Source organism: Panulirus ornatus, chromosome 18 (genome assembly GCF_036320965.1).
Source record: "Panulirus ornatus isolate Po-2019 chromosome 18, ASM3632096v1, whole genome shotgun sequence".
NCBI lineage: Eukaryota > Metazoa > Arthropoda > Malacostraca > Decapoda > Palinuridae > Panulirus > Panulirus ornatus.
This window is the reverse complement of record NC_092241.1, coordinates 10,006,475-10,026,844: the sequence shown is the minus strand read 5'-3', so window position 1 is coordinate 10,026,844 and position 20,370 is coordinate 10,006,475. Positions and strand designations below refer to the sequence as shown.

At 46.4% G+C, this 20,370-nt stretch overlaps 1 protein-coding gene across 2 annotated transcripts; it reads right to left on the bottom strand.

Moving 5' to 3' along the window:
• Positions 1–23: 23 nt before the first annotated feature.
• Positions 24–15,149, bottom strand: LOC139754997 (tubulin polyglutamylase complex subunit 2). Of its 2 annotated transcripts, XM_071672901.1 has the most exons (5): positions 14,678–15,149; positions 13,466–13,633; positions 8,791–9,033; positions 5,389–5,582; positions 24–2,139 (listed from the first exon to the last, which is right to left on the bottom strand). In XM_071672901.1, the coding sequence occupies exons 1-5, from the start codon at positions 14,748–14,750 to the stop codon at positions 1,918–1,920; spliced, it is 900 nt and encodes a 299-aa protein (XP_071529002.1). In that variant the 5' UTR covers positions 14,751–15,149; the 3' UTR covers positions 24–1,917. The 2 variants fall into 2 exon arrangements, with proteins under 2 accessions (XP_071529002.1, XP_071529003.1); XM_071672902.1 differs by lacking the exon at positions 13,466–13,633.
• Positions 15,150–20,370: the final 5,221 nt, after the last annotated feature.

Genomic DNA, 20,370 nt, shown 5'->3' with positions numbered 1-20,370 from the left:
TTAGTTTTATTCGGTATAAAATATTACATTATAATACAGAAGGGCTGTATGTGGGTCTTAGATCATGTACCGCCTCACACACTCTACATTTTACAATACTGTTAACTTCTGGCTATAACTAACAATATTATGATAATTCACTGTCTAACAAATCTTTACTTTTTTGTTCCTGGTCAATTATCGTCTTTTTAATTATGTGTAAAAAGTACAGAAAATGGCTATCATTGCCTTGAAACTTTCCTTTTGGGATCAGGACAATAATATTTTGAAATTGACCTATTTTTCAGAACATTCCAGATAGATTCAGTGCTGAGTAGCTTGAACATTCCAGATAGATTCAGAGCTGAGTAGCTTACACAGACCTTTCTAGAACATTCCAGATAGATTCAGAGCTGAGTAGCTTACACAGAACTTTCACGAAGTTGCCAGAAATATGAATAGTAGTCAGAGGGAGAGGAAGACGTTGTACATCCAGATTATAATGTCAGAGTTGCAGCTGAAGAGAGAAACCCATACTACCCCAGTCAGAAACATCTCAACCACTTGATCAGAGATACTGGTCTCACAATGCCCAGCTTTTGACGTCTAAGCTCAAGCAGTGGAACTTGCTGGATGAAAGTGTGCAAATCACAGATCAGAGGAAGCTTCATCTGCGGTTTTCCAACTTCTTCAGCCGTCAAGATGGGCTCTGCTTCTGCCACAATGTAACCAGGCTGGTCCAGGCAATCGGATCGCCTCTAACACGAACGAGTGGCGCCTAGTTATCGACAGCTCGCTCCTCCAGGAGCCAAAGCCGTGCTGTTCCATAACGGGAACCCGTCTCCTCCCCTGGCTCACTCGGTGCACCTCATTGAAGAGTACAACTATGTCAAGACCTTGCTAGACGCCTTGAAGTATGATGAGTCCAGCTGGCAGATCATCAGAGACTTCAAAATGGTGGTCTCCAAGGCGGTTTGACCAAGTTTCCCAGCTATCTCTGCCTTTGGAACAGCAGGGACAACGCGGAGCACTACCATAGGCGGGACTGGCCACAGTGGACCGAATTCTCTGTGGGAATGAACAACGTCAAGTGGGAGCCACTGGTGTACCACTGGAAGGTGTTGATACCACCACTGCATATAAAGTCAGGTCTTATGAAACAGTTTGTCACAGCTCTAGATAAGACTTATTCCCTAAGATATCTGAGGCAAAGGTCAAAGAAGGTGTCTTTGTCGGACCACAGATAAAGAAGTTCCTGGAGTACAAGGAATTCCTCACCAAGCTGACCACACGAGTGTTGGGGGAGGCTTTCCTGGCCTCACCTCAGTCATTCCGTTAAGGTAATCCACGAAGAAAGCCATCCAACCCTCGTGTACAGCCCATCATACACAGGATCAAACAATGCTTCATTCTTGGCCTTCACGTATTTAGTAATGCATGTGTCTATGTGCCCACCTATCATTATCTCTCTCTCTCTCTCTCTCTCTCTCTCTCTCTCTCTCTCTCTCTCTCTCTCTCCCTGCCCGGCGTGGTAGTTTCCTCATCATCATTAAATATTCACTTAACATCCTCCTTCCATCTCCTTCCTTCCTGACTTTGCTACCGTCATTATCCTCCTCCCTCACTGGACCCACAGTAGCAACAGCTCTCACATTCTCCTCACCTTCCTCCAGACTGGACAGTACAAGACCTCACTCTACTATTGACTATCTTTCTAAAATCGATTTGCTGTGGTAGTCACCAACTCTGTCCTTTACTTCTGACAACTTCTCATTTGATTTATGATTTGCATCTTTTTATCTTTATCTGATCAGGTTCTTGTCTTAACATCTTAATGTACATAACTGAAACAACGTGAGATGGTTACATGCGTACAATTGTTACAAGAAAGGATGATAATGACAAAACATAACATTACGTCATTATATCATCCTGTTTTCACTCCTTCTGTTTCCCCGTATCCTTTGTGGCCTCTTTGTTGGCGTCCTTCGCAGTGTCCTTGTTCGCGTCCTTCGGGGTGTCCTTTGCTGCCTTAGTCTTGTGTGTCTTCTTGTTCTTGAAGACGGACCAGTCGAGCTTGTTGACGAGCTCTTGTGACTGTGAGAGTCGTGCAGAACGTGACCCCTCTAGCAGATGTCCGGCCACCACCTCATACCACTGCTGTAAGACCCCATCACCTAGTGTTAACACTGGATAACCATCTACCACCACCTCATACCACTGCTGTAAGACCCCATCACCTAGTGTTAACACTGGATAACAATCTACCACCGCCTCATACCACTGCTGTAAAACCCCACCACCTCGTGTTAACACTGGATAACCATCTACCACCACCTCATACCACTGCTGTAAAACCCCACCACCTGGTGTCAACACTGGGTGGCCTCTTAAGTCCAATGCTGCAAGACCTTCATCACGTGATGTTATTTCTTGTTGACCTCCTACCATAACACTGCTGCAAGACTCCATTACTTGTTGTTAGCCAGCGTGACCCTCTAGCACCACAAGACCTTGCCACATGCTGTTACCTCTAATTGACCCCCGAACACCAGTACCACCTCAAGACTCCACCATCAGTACCTACAAGGCCAGACCACATGGTATCGCTACTACCTTATCCCAACATGGCTTCTACTGGTGTTTGTACCACTAACCGCTACTAGTGTCTGCATCGCTAACTGCTACTGGTGTCTGTGCCGCTAACTTCTACTGGTGTTTGTGCCCCTAACTTCTACTGGTGTCTGTGCCGCTAAGTGCTACTGGTGTCTGTGCCGCTAACTGCTACTGGTGTCTGCGCCGCTAACTTCTACTGGTGTCTGCGCCGCTAACTTCAGCACTATATCCTGACTGCTTCTGATGGTCAGCCGTTACGTTAATCACCAGTGATAGTATATCGGTTATAACATTACTAGTTGTAGTTGTAGTTGTAGTAGTAGTAGTAGTTGTAGTGGTTGTGGTAAACATGACAATAATGATAACAATATCAAGGGTAATGATAACAGTCACAGCAGTGGTAACGGCAGTAACAGTGATGATGTCAGTAACATTAGCGGTAACGGCATGTTTGTTTTACGTGTGATAAGCCAGTCTACGCTTTGCCTGACCACTACCATGGCCACAACACTCGCACGTCCATAGCCACAACACTCGCACATCCATAGCCGCAACACTCGCACATCCATAGCCGCAACACTCGCAAGTCCATAGCCGCAACACTCGCACGTCCATAGCCACAATACTCGCACGTCCATAGCCACAATACTCGCACGTCCATAGCCGCAACACTCGCACGTCCATAACCGCAACACTCGCACGTCCATAGCCACAACACTCGCACGTCCATAGCCGCAACACTCGCACGTCCATAGCCACAACACTCGCACATCCATAGCCACAACACTCGCACGTCCATAGCCGCAACACTCGCACGTCCATAACCGCAACACTCGCACATCCATAGCCACAACACTCGCACGTCCATAGCCGCAACACTCGCACGTCCATAGCCACAACACTCGCACGTCCATAGCCGCAACACTCGCACGTCCATAGCCGCAACACTCGCACATCCATAGCCACAACACTCGCACATCCATAGCCACAACACTCGCACGTCCATAGCCGCAACACTCGCACGTCCATAACCGCAACACTCGCACGTCCATAGCCGCAACACTCGCACGTCCATTGCCGCAACACTCGCAAGTCCATAGCCGCAACACTCGCACGTCCATAGCCGCAACACTCGCACGTCCATAGCCGCAACACTTGCACGTCCATAGCCGCAACACTCGCACGTCCATAACCGCAACACTCGCACGTCCATAGCCACAACACTCGCACGTCCATGGCCGCAACATTCTCACATCCATGACCGCAACACTCGCCAAATTGATCAATGGTTGTTTACCACATGAAGGTGGGACGCTACAAGACGCCATATATATAACATTTCTTAACAGTAAACTGTAGATGACACTAATCCTGTTGGCCTCAGTTCTTGAAAACATCAAAATGTCTCAGTTCTTGAAAACATCAAAATGTCTCAGTTCTTGAAAACATCAAAATGTCTCAGTTCTTAAAAACATCAAAATGTCTCAGTTCTTGAAAACATCAAAATGTCTCAGTTCTTGAAAACATCAAAATGTCTCAGTTCTTAAAAACATCAAAATGTCTCAGTTCTTGAAAACATCAAAATGTCTCAGTTCTTAAAAACATCAAAATGTCTCAGTTCTTGAAAATATCAAAATGTCTCAGTTCTTGAAAACATCAAAATGTCTCAGTTCTTAAAAATATCAAAATATCTCAGTTCTTAAAAATATCAAAATGTCTCGGTTCTTGAAAATATCAAAATGTCTCAGTTCTTGAAAATATCAAAATGTCTCAGTTCTTGAAAATATCAAAATGTCTCAGTTCCTAAAAATATCAAAATGTAAAGTTTGTGGTCAAAGATTTGGACACAAACGAGAACACTAAGTCTTAGAATGTGAAATAATAAAGTCTTTTAGAGATAGATCTAAACCAACCCTGCAAGAAATGTCACAACACCTTATTGTTAATAACAAGATAACTGAAATACTAAGTTTGTATCCACTTTTTGCGTCTAGTCGGTAAAACTTACCATATGAAACTATGTAATGTATGTAGTGAAATACCTGTTATGAATTGTAACATGTAATATTAAGCCACTGGGGGTTTTACTTTGTGACCCCTGTATTTCTTTTGCGCTGCCGCATCACAGGGTGAGCATTGGGTGCCGGGGTTACCGGCACAGATCATATTGTACCAAACTGCTAGTAACACGGATTTCTCAAACCATTTTATAACGATCAGAAATAGTTGTTGTAGCAATACTAACACTAGTAACATGAATACTGCAGTGGTAGTGTTGGTTTCAGTAGTGTGACGGCACATTAGAAACACAGACATTTGTGTGCATATTATAGAAAAGATAAAAATGAGGAGAAACACTTCTAAATCTTTTTTAAACTAAGGAGGCATAAATAACAACACTCGTGGACTAAAGCGAGGTATTCGTCAGACCTAACTTTAAACATATCTTTGATGAACTTTCATCTCCTCTTACTGATATATGACAATAACAGCAGCAGCTGTAGTAATAGGCAGTTAGGAAGAACGTTAGCAGTAACTGCAGTGGCAGCAGGAATTACGGTAGTAGTAGCAGTAATAGTAGTAGCAGTAGTAGTAGTAGAAGTAGTAGTAGTAGTAGTAGTAGTAGTAGTAGTAGTAGTAGTAGTAGAAGTAGCACTAGTTTACAGGACAATTAGATAAACTCTGGATATAACAACAATTCTTAAGGAAGCTTGTGGGGACCTGCTTCCTGGACGGAAAGATGCCCGTTGGTCGGCCGGGAGCAGCAGCCAGGGCCGGGTACGTTATACTTACCCGAGCCCAAGGGGTAAGGCCGAGCCCGGCGACCAAGGCCTGCCACTGGGGCATCCCCAGGTGGGCCATCATGAGCCGCCAGTAGGTGTGGGTGTCTGTGGCCAGCAGGTGAGGCCGAAGGGATGGGTCGATGAACCAGAAGGACCCCTCACTGAAGGCCTCCCCGCGACCAGGGTAAGCTACCACCACCCGACCTGTTGACACCACAAAGTTCTACTACTGGCAAGGTCACGAGGTGCTGTGCACGTACCACGTGCGGCACAGTATCTGAAGGAGGGGATCAGGTGGATGTGGGCCATTCCTGTATAACTCAGAAGGGCACAAGCACAAAGGAGACTTATTGGTCATGTCGAGGATATCTGCTGAAGGACAGTTACAGTATCCTACTTTCCTAATCCATATATAAGGAGACACGACAATACATCAAACTGCTCGGAGGGAACGGCTAATGGATGTTGTTAAGCTGTGGTGAGTGTGAAGGGGCTGTGTCAAGTGTCATAAGTCCCTCCTGAATGTAGTAAGACGTGAGTGACATGACACCCTGCTGACTTCTTAAGTCTGTGCCAGGTGTTATGGAGCTTTGCAGGATGTCATAAGGCTATTTCTGGTGTCATGAGGCACTAAATGGGTGTCATAGGGCTCCGCTTGGTCACATGAGGATCTTAATGGGTTTCAGGAGCTCTGGTAGATGTCATAAGACTCGAACTAGGTGTCATAAGACTCTCCTTGGTGTCATGAGGTTTTGAACAGATAAAGCCTAGCAAGTGTTCATACTAAACCTAGCCCAGGCTAACCTTACATAGCATAACCTAACATAGCCCAACCTCCCCTAACCTAGCCTAACCTAATGAAACCCAACCTAACCTTACCCTGTCCACCAACACCTAACAAGGCATAACTTAACCCAATAAGTGAAACATGCGCAATCTATCCTAACCAAACCCAACAAAGCTTAATGTAGCCTACTACAGTGATGAAGTAACTTCAAGTTTGATAATATGATAGGAATCATCCACTGTATGTATGGTTGATAAATATAAGGTGTGGCACTGGTGACTGCATGGTTCATACCTGTTCAGTGTACGGTCGGTATCTGGTGACTGTATGAAAGACACCTGGTGATTATGTGGTGGACACCTGGTGTCTGTATGGAGGACACTTGGTGACTAACTTAGACACCTGGTGACTATGATGTACCCCTGGTGATTATGGTGGACAACTGCTGACTATTTGGTGGAGGCTGTGCCACAATAATCGGGTGAGGTTCACACACGCATTTGAACCTCTTGTTAACACCTCTGGTGGGAGTAATCACCGCTCGTCTCCTGGGTTCTCTACATCATGTGCCACGAACCATCACAGGAAGGTCCGCCTCATATGTGCCTACCTTCCTCGTCCTCACCTTGCTGAGGATTGACCCTACTGACACCTACTGATGTATCCTACATCCCTACTGACACCTACTGATGTATCCTACATCCCTACTGACACCTACTGATATATCCTACATCCCTACTGACACCTACTGACGTATCCTACATCCCTACTGACACCTACTGATGTATCCTACATCCCTACTGACACCTACTGATGTATCCTACATCCCTACTGACACCTACTGATGTATCCTACATCCCTACTGACTCCTACTGATGTATCCTACATCCCTACTGACACCTACTTACCTATTTCATATCCCTACTAACTTGTACTAACGTATTCTACAGTCCTACAGACCCATGTTACCTGCTCTACAGTCCCAGCAGTGACACCTCCATAAGTACTGTACCTCCTCATCAATACTTAAACATGTCCTACAGCCCTACCGAGACCTACTTACGCATTCTACAATCCTAATGATATCTACTTACGTACTGATTACATGACGGGTGTAGGAGTTGGCCTGGAGGTTCCCTTAAGGACTGTGATACATGAATGGCATCACCTTACACTGACTGCCTCGACCAGGGACCACGGATTCAAAACAAAGTTCATAATGGTCTCCACCAATCATCTCTCAACTATATATATATATATATATATATATATAGAGAGAGAGAGAGAGAGAGAGAGAGAGAGAGAGAGAGAGAGAGAGAGAGAGAGAGAGAGAGAGAGAGAGAGTAATTGAGGCCTGAATATACATACAGGTGGGTGAGAGGCGTGCAAGGAATAGAGTGAATTGGAACGACGTGGTATACCGGGGTCGACGTGCTGTCAATGGACTGAATCAGAGCATGTGAAACGTCTGGGGTAAACCATAGAAAGGTTCGTGGGGCCTGGACGTGGATAGGGAGCAGTGGTTTCGGTGCATTACACATGGCAGCTAGAGAATGGATGTGAACGACTTTGGCCTTGTTTGTCCATTTTCCTGGCGCTACCTCGCTGCAGCGGGGGGTACAGCGATGTTGTTTCCTGTGGGGCGGGATGGCGCCGGGAATGGACTGAAGGCAGGCAAGTATGCATATCCACATGTGTATATATATGTATAATCACGTGTATGGACGTTTATATATATATATATATATATATATATATATATATATATATATATATATATATATATATATATATATATATATATATATAAATATATAAATATATATATATATATATATATATATATATATATATATATATATATATATATATATATATATTCCTATGAGTTCACGGGGAAAATGAAACACGATATATATGTGTGTGTGTGTGTCAGTGGATGGGTCGTTCGTCTGTTTCCTGAAGCTACCTCGCTGACGCGGGAAACGGCAATCAAGTATGAAGATATAATATAATATAATATAATATAATATAATATAATATAATATAAAGTAATATAATAAATATATATGCATAAAACCACGAGGAAAATGAAACACGATAAGTTCCCAAGTGCACTTTCATGTAATGATCACATCGTCAGGGGAGACACAAGAATAAGATAAAGACGTAGGACAGTCAGTTAATACACAAGGAAGAGACGTAGCTGATACGCCATTGGTAAACAAGCGTAACTGGATGGTGGTGTTTTGTCTCATTCTTTTATTGCCTCTGATGATGTGATCATTATACGAAAGTGCACTTGTTAGCTTATCGTGTTTCATTTTCCCCGTGGTTTTTATGCATACACTAGATCACGCGCACCAATGTGACCTCATGCAGTATATATATATATATATATATATATATATATATATATATATATATATATATATATATATATATGCTCCAAGTCTCATGTCTCAGGTCACGCATCACGCTCCACTGTCCACCTGTAATGTCACAGGTCATGCGTTACGTTCCACCTCTCCACATTTATGTCATGGGTCACGCGTCACGCTCTACTTCTCATGTCACGCGTCACTCTCCACCGTCACCTTACGTAACGTAACATGGGTCACTCACCGTAACCCTGGCAGCTGTCCACCTCGAACATCTTGGAGGAGTGGAAGGTTGGAGGAGCCGGGGAAGTGGCGCGGCTGACCCCGGGTCGGAGAGGTTCAGGTTGGTCACGGGGCTCTTCCTCCCCCGCCAAGGAGAGGTCAGTGATGGACGGGGCCAGGGGGTCACCGCTCCCCCTGCCGCTCCCCAGTCTGTTAACTCGTCCCAGGGGGTGCAACTCCATGTTCCCCAGCGGCAACACCTTCCCTGCAACACACACTCCCACCTGGTGGCTGAGGTCAACACACACCTGGTGGCTGATGTCAACACACACCTGGTGGCTGATGTCAACACACACCTGGTGGCTGATGTCAACACACACCTGGTGGCTGATGTCAACACACACCTAGTGACTGATGTCAACACACACCTGGTGGCTGAGGTCAACACACAGCTGGTGGCTGATGTCAACACACACCTGGTGGCTGATGTCAACACACACCTGGTGGCTGATGTCAACACACACCTAGTGGCTGATGTCAACACACACCCGGTGGCTGATGTCAACACACACCTAGTGGCTGATGTCAACACACACCTGGTGACTGATGTCAACACACCTGGTGGCTGATGTCGACACACACCTGGTGGTTGATGTCAACACACACCTGGTGGTTGATGTCAACACACACCTGGTGGCTGATGTCAACACACTCCTGATGGCTGATGTCAACACACACCTGGTGGCTGATGTCGACATACACCTGGTGGCTGATGTCAACACACACCTAGTGGCTGATGTCAACACACACCTGGTGGCTGATGTCAACACACACCTGGTGGCTGATGTCAACACACACCTGGTGACTGATGTCAACACACACCTGGTGGCTGATGTCAACACACACCTGGTGGCTGATGTCAACACACACCTAGTGGCTGATGTCAACACACATTTGGTGGCTGATGTCAACACACACCTGGTGGCTGATGTCGACACACACCTGGTGACTGATGTCAACACACACCTGGTGGCTGATGTCGACACACACCTGGTGACCGATGTCAACACACACCTGGTGACTGATGTCAACACACACCTGGTGGCTGATATCAACACACACCTGGTGGCTGATGTCAACACACACCTGGTGGCTGATGTCAACACACACTTGGTGGCTAATGTCAACACACACCTGGTGGCTGATGTCAACACACTCCTGATGGCTGATGTCAACACACACCTGGTGGCTGATGTCAACACATACCTAGTGGCTGATGTCAACACACACCTGGTGGCTGATGTCAGCACATACCTGGTGGCTGATGTCAACACACACCTGGTGGCTGATGTCAACACACACCTGGTGGCTGATGTCAACACACCTGGTGGCTGATGTCAACACACACCTGGTGACCGATGTCAACACACACCTGGTGACTGATGTCAACAAAAATATGTGGCAACTGACGTCAACAAAAGTCAGCGTGAACATAAACATCACACAGATAATGTCACCAAGATGTTGACCACAGTTCGCCTATGTCGTCACATACCTTTACCGTAATCTTGTACAAGGCACAACCATCACACACAAGGAGTTAGAAATATTTAAACTGTAACGATACATAACGAACCAATAACCATCAGTGTCAACAACAGTCACATTCACAAACCCAGCAGGCGTTACCGGTGTGTGTGTGTGTGTGTGTGTGTGTAGTGAGGAGGTAAGCACAGTTAGCCAGGATATGGTCAATACATGCGGTCATGGATGGGTGCAGCTTCTCTTGGTTCCCAGACAACCAAGTTGTTGCATACATGTGTTGTGTTGGTGCAGTAAGGAGATAGCTAAGGTCAAGTCAGCCAGGAAATGTTCAGTGTAATAATGGATGAATGCTGCTTCTCCTGGGGTCTTGAGGCTCCCAGAGAACCAAGTTGTTCCATGTGTGTGTTGTCTTCAAATCTTGGATTGTCCTTCTGGTGTCACAAAGCCACATACATTGAGCCCATCTCCTGTCATGGGCCATCCACAGTATGACAGTGAATGTCGTCTTGGAATTTTCTTTAAGGACAGAAAATTTACAGGTGGTGGACGTAATTTGACGACATTAATGACCCAGATAGCTGACAGGTCTAAAACCATGACTAACCAGCCATCTCTTGTCACCACCTGTTTGTATGTCGAGAAAAATATATATACGTGGCCTTTGTATATCACAAAACTATTGAAGGAGACGTGCGAGATATTCGTTTCCTCAGTGTCCCCAGTATAGTCATTGTCCTCAGTATAGTCACTGTCCTCAGTATAGTCATTGTCCTCAGTATAGTCACTGTCCTCAGTATAGTCACTGTCCTCAGTATAGGCACTGTCCTCAGTATAGTCACTGTCCTCAGTATAGGCACTGTCCTCAGTATAGTCACTGTCCCCAGTATAGTCACTGTCCTCAGTATAGTCACTGTCCTCAGTATAGGCACTGTCCTCAGTATAGTCACTGTCCTCAGTATAGTCACTGTCCTCAGTATAGTCACTGTCCTCAGTATAGGCACTGTCCTCAGTATAGTCACTGTCCTCAGTATAGTCACTGTCCTCAGTATAGGCACTGTCCTCAGTATAGTCATTGTCCTCAGTATAGTCACTGTCCTCAGTATAGTCACTGTCCTCAGTATAGTCACTGTCCTCAGTATAGGCACTGTCCTCAGTATAGGCACTGTCCTCAGTATAGTCACTGTCCTCAGTATAGTCACTGTCCTCAGTATAGGCACTGTCCTCAGTATAGTCACTGTCCTCAGTATAGGCACTGTCCTCAGTATAGTCACTGTCCCCAGTATAGTCACTGTCCTCAGTATAGTCACTGTCCTCAGTATAGGCACTGTCCTCAGTATAGTCACTGTCCTCAGTATAGTCACTGTCCTCAGTATAGTCACTGTCCTCAGTATAGGCACTGTCCTCAGTATAGTCACTGTCCCCAGTATAGTCACTGTCCTCAGTATAGTCACTGTCCTCAGTATAGTCACTGTCCTCAGTATAGTCACTGTGCTCAGTATAGGCACTGTCCTCAGTATAGTCACTGTCCTCAGTATAGTCACTGTCCTCAGTATAGTCACTGTCCTCAGTATAGTCTATAAAGGTTATGATTTTTATTTGTCACATGCATCAGTCACGTATTGTCTTGGACTGTCTTACCCACCCAGGCGAGGTGAGGAAGACACTGATGCCACTGTTACCACCCTGCATCCATTTATGTACATCTCCACATCATGACGGTATGTACAGTAACAATGTGTCATATTGTTGTAACTACTGCATGTGACAAATGATCTCGTGTAGATCTCCACACACTTCATGACTCGTACCACCAGCCGATCTTGCGAGGAGTTCGATGCAGAAACGAAATCAATTAGACTACAATATTAACTGTATCGTGTTGAAGATTTCCATTCTTAGGAATGTGATGAGCAGGTCAGAGTCTTGGTTTCTCGCATCTTCATCTCTGCACACCAAATCATGACGCCGTCCACGCACCTTATTACCGCTCCAGGATGCAGGGCGTATGTGGCCACCTGGCAGCATCACATTGAAATCCTACGCAGAAAGGTAAGACTCTTTGATTGGACAGTCTTTCTCCTGCTAACCTTTAAGGTCAGGTCAGAGACCAGGCCATCATAACCACGGATCGTACTTGCGTTCAAAGGATTAAATAGGTCCATCTTTGTCAACACGTCTGTAAACCTGATCGAACTACTCCCGTCCAACGTACGAGTCCGTCTCTACCCAGCGGTAATCCCTCCATGACCTCGAACTGAAGTTAGCCTCCAGTGTTGTGCTTCTGAAAGCCACTTGCTTTTCGTCTCAAGGTCTAAGGTTTCCCTTACCACATACTTGAGTCTCTCACCAGTGACAGTGACACGTCTGTGAGATGAACTAAGTGGGAATCCAATTGTCTGTCTTGTCGGCTCCTCAGTTACTGTTTCGTCTTGTTACATATAACCCCGGGTGACCGGCAAAATAACGAGGTCACAAACACGTTGCTTCAGTACGTCTACACTCTGAGCTGCAGCACTGGTGTGGCAGGTCGTCCGCGGAGTATTCACGCCACGTAGGGTGATGTGAGAGGATGGACCTGCGGTAGGCCAGACCAGATCTGGGCCTCCACCACCTGCGAACGGATGTTGCACTATCGTGAGGGCCAAGTGCAACAAGATTCCTGGATTTCTTGTGGACTGGCTGACTGTAACGTGATGCAAACCACACCAGCCGACCCTCTCACCGCACGCAGCACCACAGAGGACACACCAGAGAACTGTACCAGTTAGGTCAGGACCTAGGATCTCCAGGGTACTGGACGGTCAGAACTGGTGGCTAAGAGTACTAGAATCTGCTAGTGGACAACTGAGCACATGGGAGTACAGCACACGGGAACATTACAAGATCTCTGAGGGAACTGGGAGATGCTGCCCAGTACTGAAGGATGAAGCAGTGTACTGGAGGGGATAAAAACGTGATGGAGGATATTACATGTGACTGGGGGTAACGCAGAGCACTGGTAGGTACTGAATGGTACTGCAGGGTAGTTGAGGGTAATGGACCGCAGGTTAAGGGTAGTTGAGGGTAATGGACAGTAGTTAAGGGTTGTTGAGGGAAATGGACAGTAGTGAGGGGTAGTTGAGGTTAGCAGCGGAGAAGGAGAGTCACATTACCTGCCGTTGCATAGTTCCAGGTCAGTTTGAAACCGTCAGTGGCGGTATAGAAAGCTCTTAAGGCGGAGGGCAGCACCACATTGTACCGCTGTTCCCAGGCGACGACAGCGGCGCGCTCCACGCCCCCACGCACTACCACACTCACGTCCTGCACGCTGCCCACCGCTCCTGCAACACACTCTCTCATGCCTTCCTCTCTCATGATGGTTCTTCATGCAGTCTGTAATGCTGCTCAGGTTACCTACCTAGCAACACACGTACCTGATCTGGGCTTTTGCAGCATACATACATACATACATATATACATACATACATATGTTATGCTACGCTTGAGAAGTTTACGAGATGTGGCCCCCATAGGTATTATATCACACACACACAAACACACACACACACACACACACACACACACACACACACAAGTAGCCAGGATGTACCTAACCAGGCTGAAAAAAGAAAAACCCAGTAAACTAGAGCAGCTCATTATGATCATGAGAGGGGATGGGAGGAGGAAAAAGATAAATATATGTAGAAAGAGAGAGAGAGAGAGAGAGAGAGAGAGAGAGAGAGAGAGAGAGAGAGAGAGAGAGAGAGAGAGAGAGAGAATATTTACTCATTATGATGAGGTTTTGCCACGATGAACGAGTTAAGTGTATTCCGTGTTGTCAAGTGTTATATGTGATATGGAGAGGTTGTATGTTTATGTACTGAAAGTTAGCAACCAACGAGAGAGTAAGGCAGAAATTAAAGAGCTACCTAGGCCTATGGAATGAAACTTGACAGCCATTGAAGGCCTGACTTAATGTACAACCATTACTTCATCAAGTACATCTTAGATATATAACGTACATCTTACGAACATCGCAGACACTTACACGTTCACCGTTTATCCCCAGTATATAACGTAACATCAACGTACAGTACTTTCCAGGTACATCATGTACATACAAAAACATTATGTACGTCCTTGATATATCACGTACATCTTCCTCGTACAATGCGAACATACAGAAAACACTTGGCAAACTCCAGACACAACAAACATCATTTGGATAAGAAATACATATAATAACCCACGTACACTGGGTGAACATCAAATATTGAAAGTCAGTATAGCATGTGCACCACCCGTACACCACATACACCCACGACCTACACCATCCGTACACCACATACACCAGCAGTACACTACGTCAAGCAGAGTACACTTACTGAGCGTGTCCACGAGGCCCAGGGTGAGGTCTGTTACAAAGTTACAATCTCTCTCCCTCTTGGCGGTCATCATCACTACCACCACCAACCACCACACAACAGGCCACTTCTCCCGGTCCCTCTGTCTCCACTTCTATCAAGATTGTAATTATCTATTTACCAAAGTTCAAGTTACTGTCGTGTCTTGTTCTTCTCTCACGTACACCAACACTGAAAACGGAACAAAACAAGTTTCGGCTCCATCGTAAGGCCAGTTAGCGTCCTCCGTTCCCATGGTGATCGCGTCATCCGTTGTCGTGGTAACGGTTTGCATCAAGACATGACGTCGAATTCATAATAGTTTACCATTTGTTTCTTTGTGATCAAAAACTATTACAGGAAAAGTGAACGACAGAACTGGCAGAATAATTAGCCTCCACAAAAAATTAATAAACTTATTGGTTTGATAAACGTTTACTACTTATGATTTTCCACTTAAGAATTACCCCTTCATCACCACGCTCTGTGGTACACCACCACTACACTCCCTCTCTGTGGTACACCACCACTACACTCCCTCTCTGTGGCACACCACCACTACACTCCCTCTCTGTGGTACACCACCACTACACTCCCTCACTGTGGTACACCACCATTACACCTCCTCACTGTGGTACACCACCATTACACCTCCTCACTGTGGTACACCACCACTACACTCCCTCTCTGTGGTACACCACCACTACACTCCCTCACTGTGGTACACCACCATTACACCTCCTCACTGTGGTACACCACCATTACACCTCCTCACTGTGGTACACCACCACTACATTCCCTCTCTGTGGTACACCACCACTACACTCCCTCTCTGTGGTACACCACCACTACACCTCCTCACTGTGGTACACCACCACTACACTTCCTCACTGTGGTACACCACCACCACACTCCCTCACTGTGGTACACCACCACTACACTTCCTCACTGTGGTACACCACCACTACACTACACCACCACTACACTCCTCACTGTGGTACACCACCACTACACTTCCTCACTGTGGTACACCACCACTACACTCCTCACTGTGGTACACCACCACTACACTTCCCTCACTGTGGTACACCACCACTACACTCCTCACTGTGGTACACCACCACTACACTCCCTCACTGTGGTACACCACCACTACACTTCCTCACTGTGGTACACCACCACTACACTCCCTCACTGTGGTACACCACCACTACACTCCCTCACTGTGGTACACCACCACTACACTCCCTCACTGTGGTACACCACCACTACACTCCCTCACTGTGGTACACCACCACTACACTCCCTCACTGTGGTACACCACCACTACACTCCCTCACTGTGGTACACCACCACTACACTCCCTCACTGTGGTACACCACCACTACACTCCCTCACTGTGGTACACCACCACTACACCTCCTCACTGTGGTACACCACCACTACACTCCTCACTGTGGTACACCACCACTACACTCCCTCACTGTGGTACACCACCACTACACTCCCTCACTGTGGTACACCACCACTACACTTCCCTCACTGTGGTACACCACCACTACACTCCCTCACTGTGGTACACCACCACTACACTTCCTCACTGTGGTACACCACCACTACACTCCCTCACTGTGGTACACCACCACTACACTTCCTCACTGTGGTACAACACTACATTCCTCACTGTGGTACACACTACACTCTCACTGTGGTACACCACACTACACTCCTCACTGTGGTACACCACCACTACACTCCTCACTGTGGTACACCACCACTACACCTCCTCACTGTGGTACACCACCACTACACTCCCTCACTGTGGTACACCACCACTACACTCCCTCACTGTGGTACCACCACTACACCCTCACTGGTACACCACCACTACACTCCTCACTGTGGTACACCACCACTACACCTCCTCACTGTGGTACACCACCACTACACTTCCTCACTGTGGTACACCACCACTACACTTCCTCACTGTGGTACACCACCACTACACCTCCTCACTGTGGTACACCACCACTACACTCCCTCACTGTGGTACACCACCACTACACTTCCTCACTGTGGTACACCACCACTACACTCCTCACTGTGGTACACCACCACTACACTTCCTCACTGTGGTACACCACCACTACACTCCCTCACTGTGGTACACCACCACTACACCTCCTCACTGTGGTACACCACCACTACACCTCCTCACTGTGGTACACCACCACTACACTTCCTCACTGTGGTACACCACCACTACACCTCCTCTCTGTGGTACACCACCACTACACTCCCTCACTGTGGTACACCACCACTACACTCCCTCACTGTGGTACACCACCACTACATTCCCTCTCTGTGGTACACCACCACTACACCTCCTCACTGTGGTACACCACCACTACACTTCCTCACTGTGGTACACCAACACCACCACTACACTCCCTCACTGTGGTACACCACCACTACACTCCCTCACTGTGGTACACCACCACTACACCTCCTCACTGTGGTACACCACCACTACACTCCCTCACTGTGGTACACCACCACTACACCTCCTCACTGTGGTACACCACCACTACACTCCCTCACTGTGGTACACCACCACTACACTCCCTCACTGTGGTACACCACCACTACACTCCCTCACTGTGGTACACCACCACTACGCCTCCTCACTGTGGTACACCACCACTACACTCCCTCACTGTGGTGCACCACTGGACCACTACCACACTCACTCTCTCATCCTCTATTTAGCGAACACTGGCAGCATGTGTATCATACGAGTGCCAGCCTGGACCACTTAAGAACACTCTGGGATGCCTTTCATACACTTAATGATCTGGCAAGTCACTCACATGTCACTGAGGTGTCATTAACGGTCGTGTGAATGACATATAATTAACCCGTCCCCATCATGTAACAACTTATCTGAACAGTTGGTCAAAGTCTGAGTTTTGAAGTAGGCTTCACCCACCTCGGTGGTGACGAGGGTCAAAGGTCAGCCAACAGTCCAGCTGAGAGACTTCATTACTCAATGAAACACAAACTACTTGATGCTTTCCTGTAGCAATGATGATGAACATTACCTGATCATTATATCCTTCATAACCGTACTTCTCAGTCATATACCTTCAGTCATGATAACCCAGATACATACATGTCTCCTGCCAGCTGTGCCTGGTTCTCATACAGCCTGCGTGTGGGTGTGAGGGACGCCCTCCTGCACATCAATACAACATTCCCTCACATAACACATGTTACAGTACCTTACATAGTCTTATATTACAGTGCCCTGGTAGGAGGACCCTCACATAACACATGTTACAGTACCTTACACAGTCTTATATTACAGTGCCCTGGTAGGAGGACCCTCACATAACACATGTTACAGTACCTTACATAGTCTTATATCACAGTGCCCTGGTAGGAGGACCCTCACATAACACATGTTACAGTACCTTACATAGTCTTATATTACAGTGCCCTGGTAGGAGGACCCTCACATAACACATGTTACAGTACCTTACATAGTCTTATATTACAGTGCCCTGGTAGGAGGACCCTCAGCTGCTGTACTTTACATATTTCTTATTGGCTGGCTGCTCCACTTCCTATATCGTCATGACGCACTCATATCTTCCTTAAGATTATGACACCTAATGAATCATATCGCCCCCCCTCCACATACTGCCACTGGTACACACACCAGACACACACACACACACACACACACACACACACACACACACACAAACCTTAATGTCAACATCAAAAAACATCTTGTATCACTGTTCCTGACTATAATCGGCCACTACCAATGTTCACTCTGTGTTCCTTAAGATATTGTATGGTTACTGGCCTCGTATTTCCTTATGGAGTCTGAGTTCTCATATTCCACCGTTATCACCTCACTACCCACACCCTCGTATTACCGCACTACCCACACACTTATATTCTAGTAATGATTTATCACATTTTCTTAGCGCGGGACCATAGCTGACGTTATTCATCTGTCTTTCGTGAAGCTGACATAAGTACAGATGGTTCACGATCCTCGTGTCTCAACTGAGCTCTATACTGCTTGGTACAACAAGTGGTTTGAACAAAGCCTAAGAGTTTACGCCACCTTCCTAACCCCAACCTTTCTCATGGAATATCTAAATCAACTTCCCCGACAATTTCCCTGAACATGGTCGTCTCCTCCTCCAACATGGTCAAGTCTCCTCCTCCAACATGGTCAGGTCCCCCACCCCAACATGGTCAAGTCCCCTTTTCCAAAAGTTCCAAGTCCTCTTCTGAGATCTACTCCTCCTACAGGGCCAAGGCCCCTACTCCTGCATGGCCACGTCCTCGCTTCCTAGGGTCAAGTTCCCTCTTACATACTATCCTTCAGAAGGTAAGGTTAATTTCGAGTGTTTCCTTCGTGATCTTCGTCTCACATCTGTGTTCTTGTGACGACACAAGTCCTTTATCTGTTTGAAGGAATTTATGGGTAATATCATGAGGGAATACTGTGTAACTTTCTATGTGACCGTCTCGAAATTTCCAGTACATTTCTAAATGGTAATTATAATGTTTAATTTATCCCATAATGTAGTCAGGTGCGGTCCACCTAATGGAAGTATAAGGTAAGTGACTACTCTCCTTGTGTCACATTAACTGTGGCTTAACCATCTCATCCACTGGAAGGAAGACGCTTGTGGAAATCGACCTGATTAATATGGGTAAAGTGACGTCTGAGAGACTTCCGGGGGATCAAGAACTGAACCTTAAGGAAGAAATTCCACTTCACACAGAGGCAAGTTTGGCCCTAACAAGGTAGGTTTGATTCCATCTACAAAACAAGATGATCACCCTAGAGTAACGCCAGGATAGCACACACTTGTTGTTAACGAGCAGTAAGGTTCATGGACAATGTCACATGAACGTAACCTTTGAACTGTCCTTAACACTATACAGACAAACGCCATAATTATAATGCAGACAAATGCCGTAATGACATGAAACAAAAAAAACATAATTTGTTATAACCATTGTACCATAACTTTCTACGTTGCAGTTGACTGAAGGTTTTTTCTTAACACAAAAAGTTGACATCAATCTGGTTTTTGCGTGAAGCCTTCTTAAAGGACGGCAGACCAGGGAACAGTGTGCCGGGCCGGGGCCGCCCACTATTGCCACACACGCAACACCAAACTTTCATTATTCGTAAATGTTGATATCATGGCAATATGTCTACTAGTTGTAAAACTGTATCAGTAACCAAGCAACAACATATCTATTTGGCTCCCGTCGCCTGGTACGAGCTGTCCTGGTGGCTGGTGTAGCAGGGAGAGAGAGGTTCCTGGTGTTGACGGCACCTGGTATTGAGGGAGGCCTCGTGATGATGGGACCTGGTGTTGAGGGGACCTGGTTGTTTACTGTGGACAAGTTACCTTTATACGTACCTGAAGGTTTTCATTATCCCCAGAGGGGTAGGGAGCTCTAAGCCTGGAAACTTACCGTGCACAATTGGAAGATTCAAGACTGGCTAGTGTGGGGAAAGTGGGTAGTTTGTAAGATGAAAGACAGGGTCAAACCTTGTGGTGACTTAGCGTTGCTTGTAGTGCCTCAAACACGTACAGTTGCAAGGTTAAATGGTGTCATTCACTCGGGGGGCT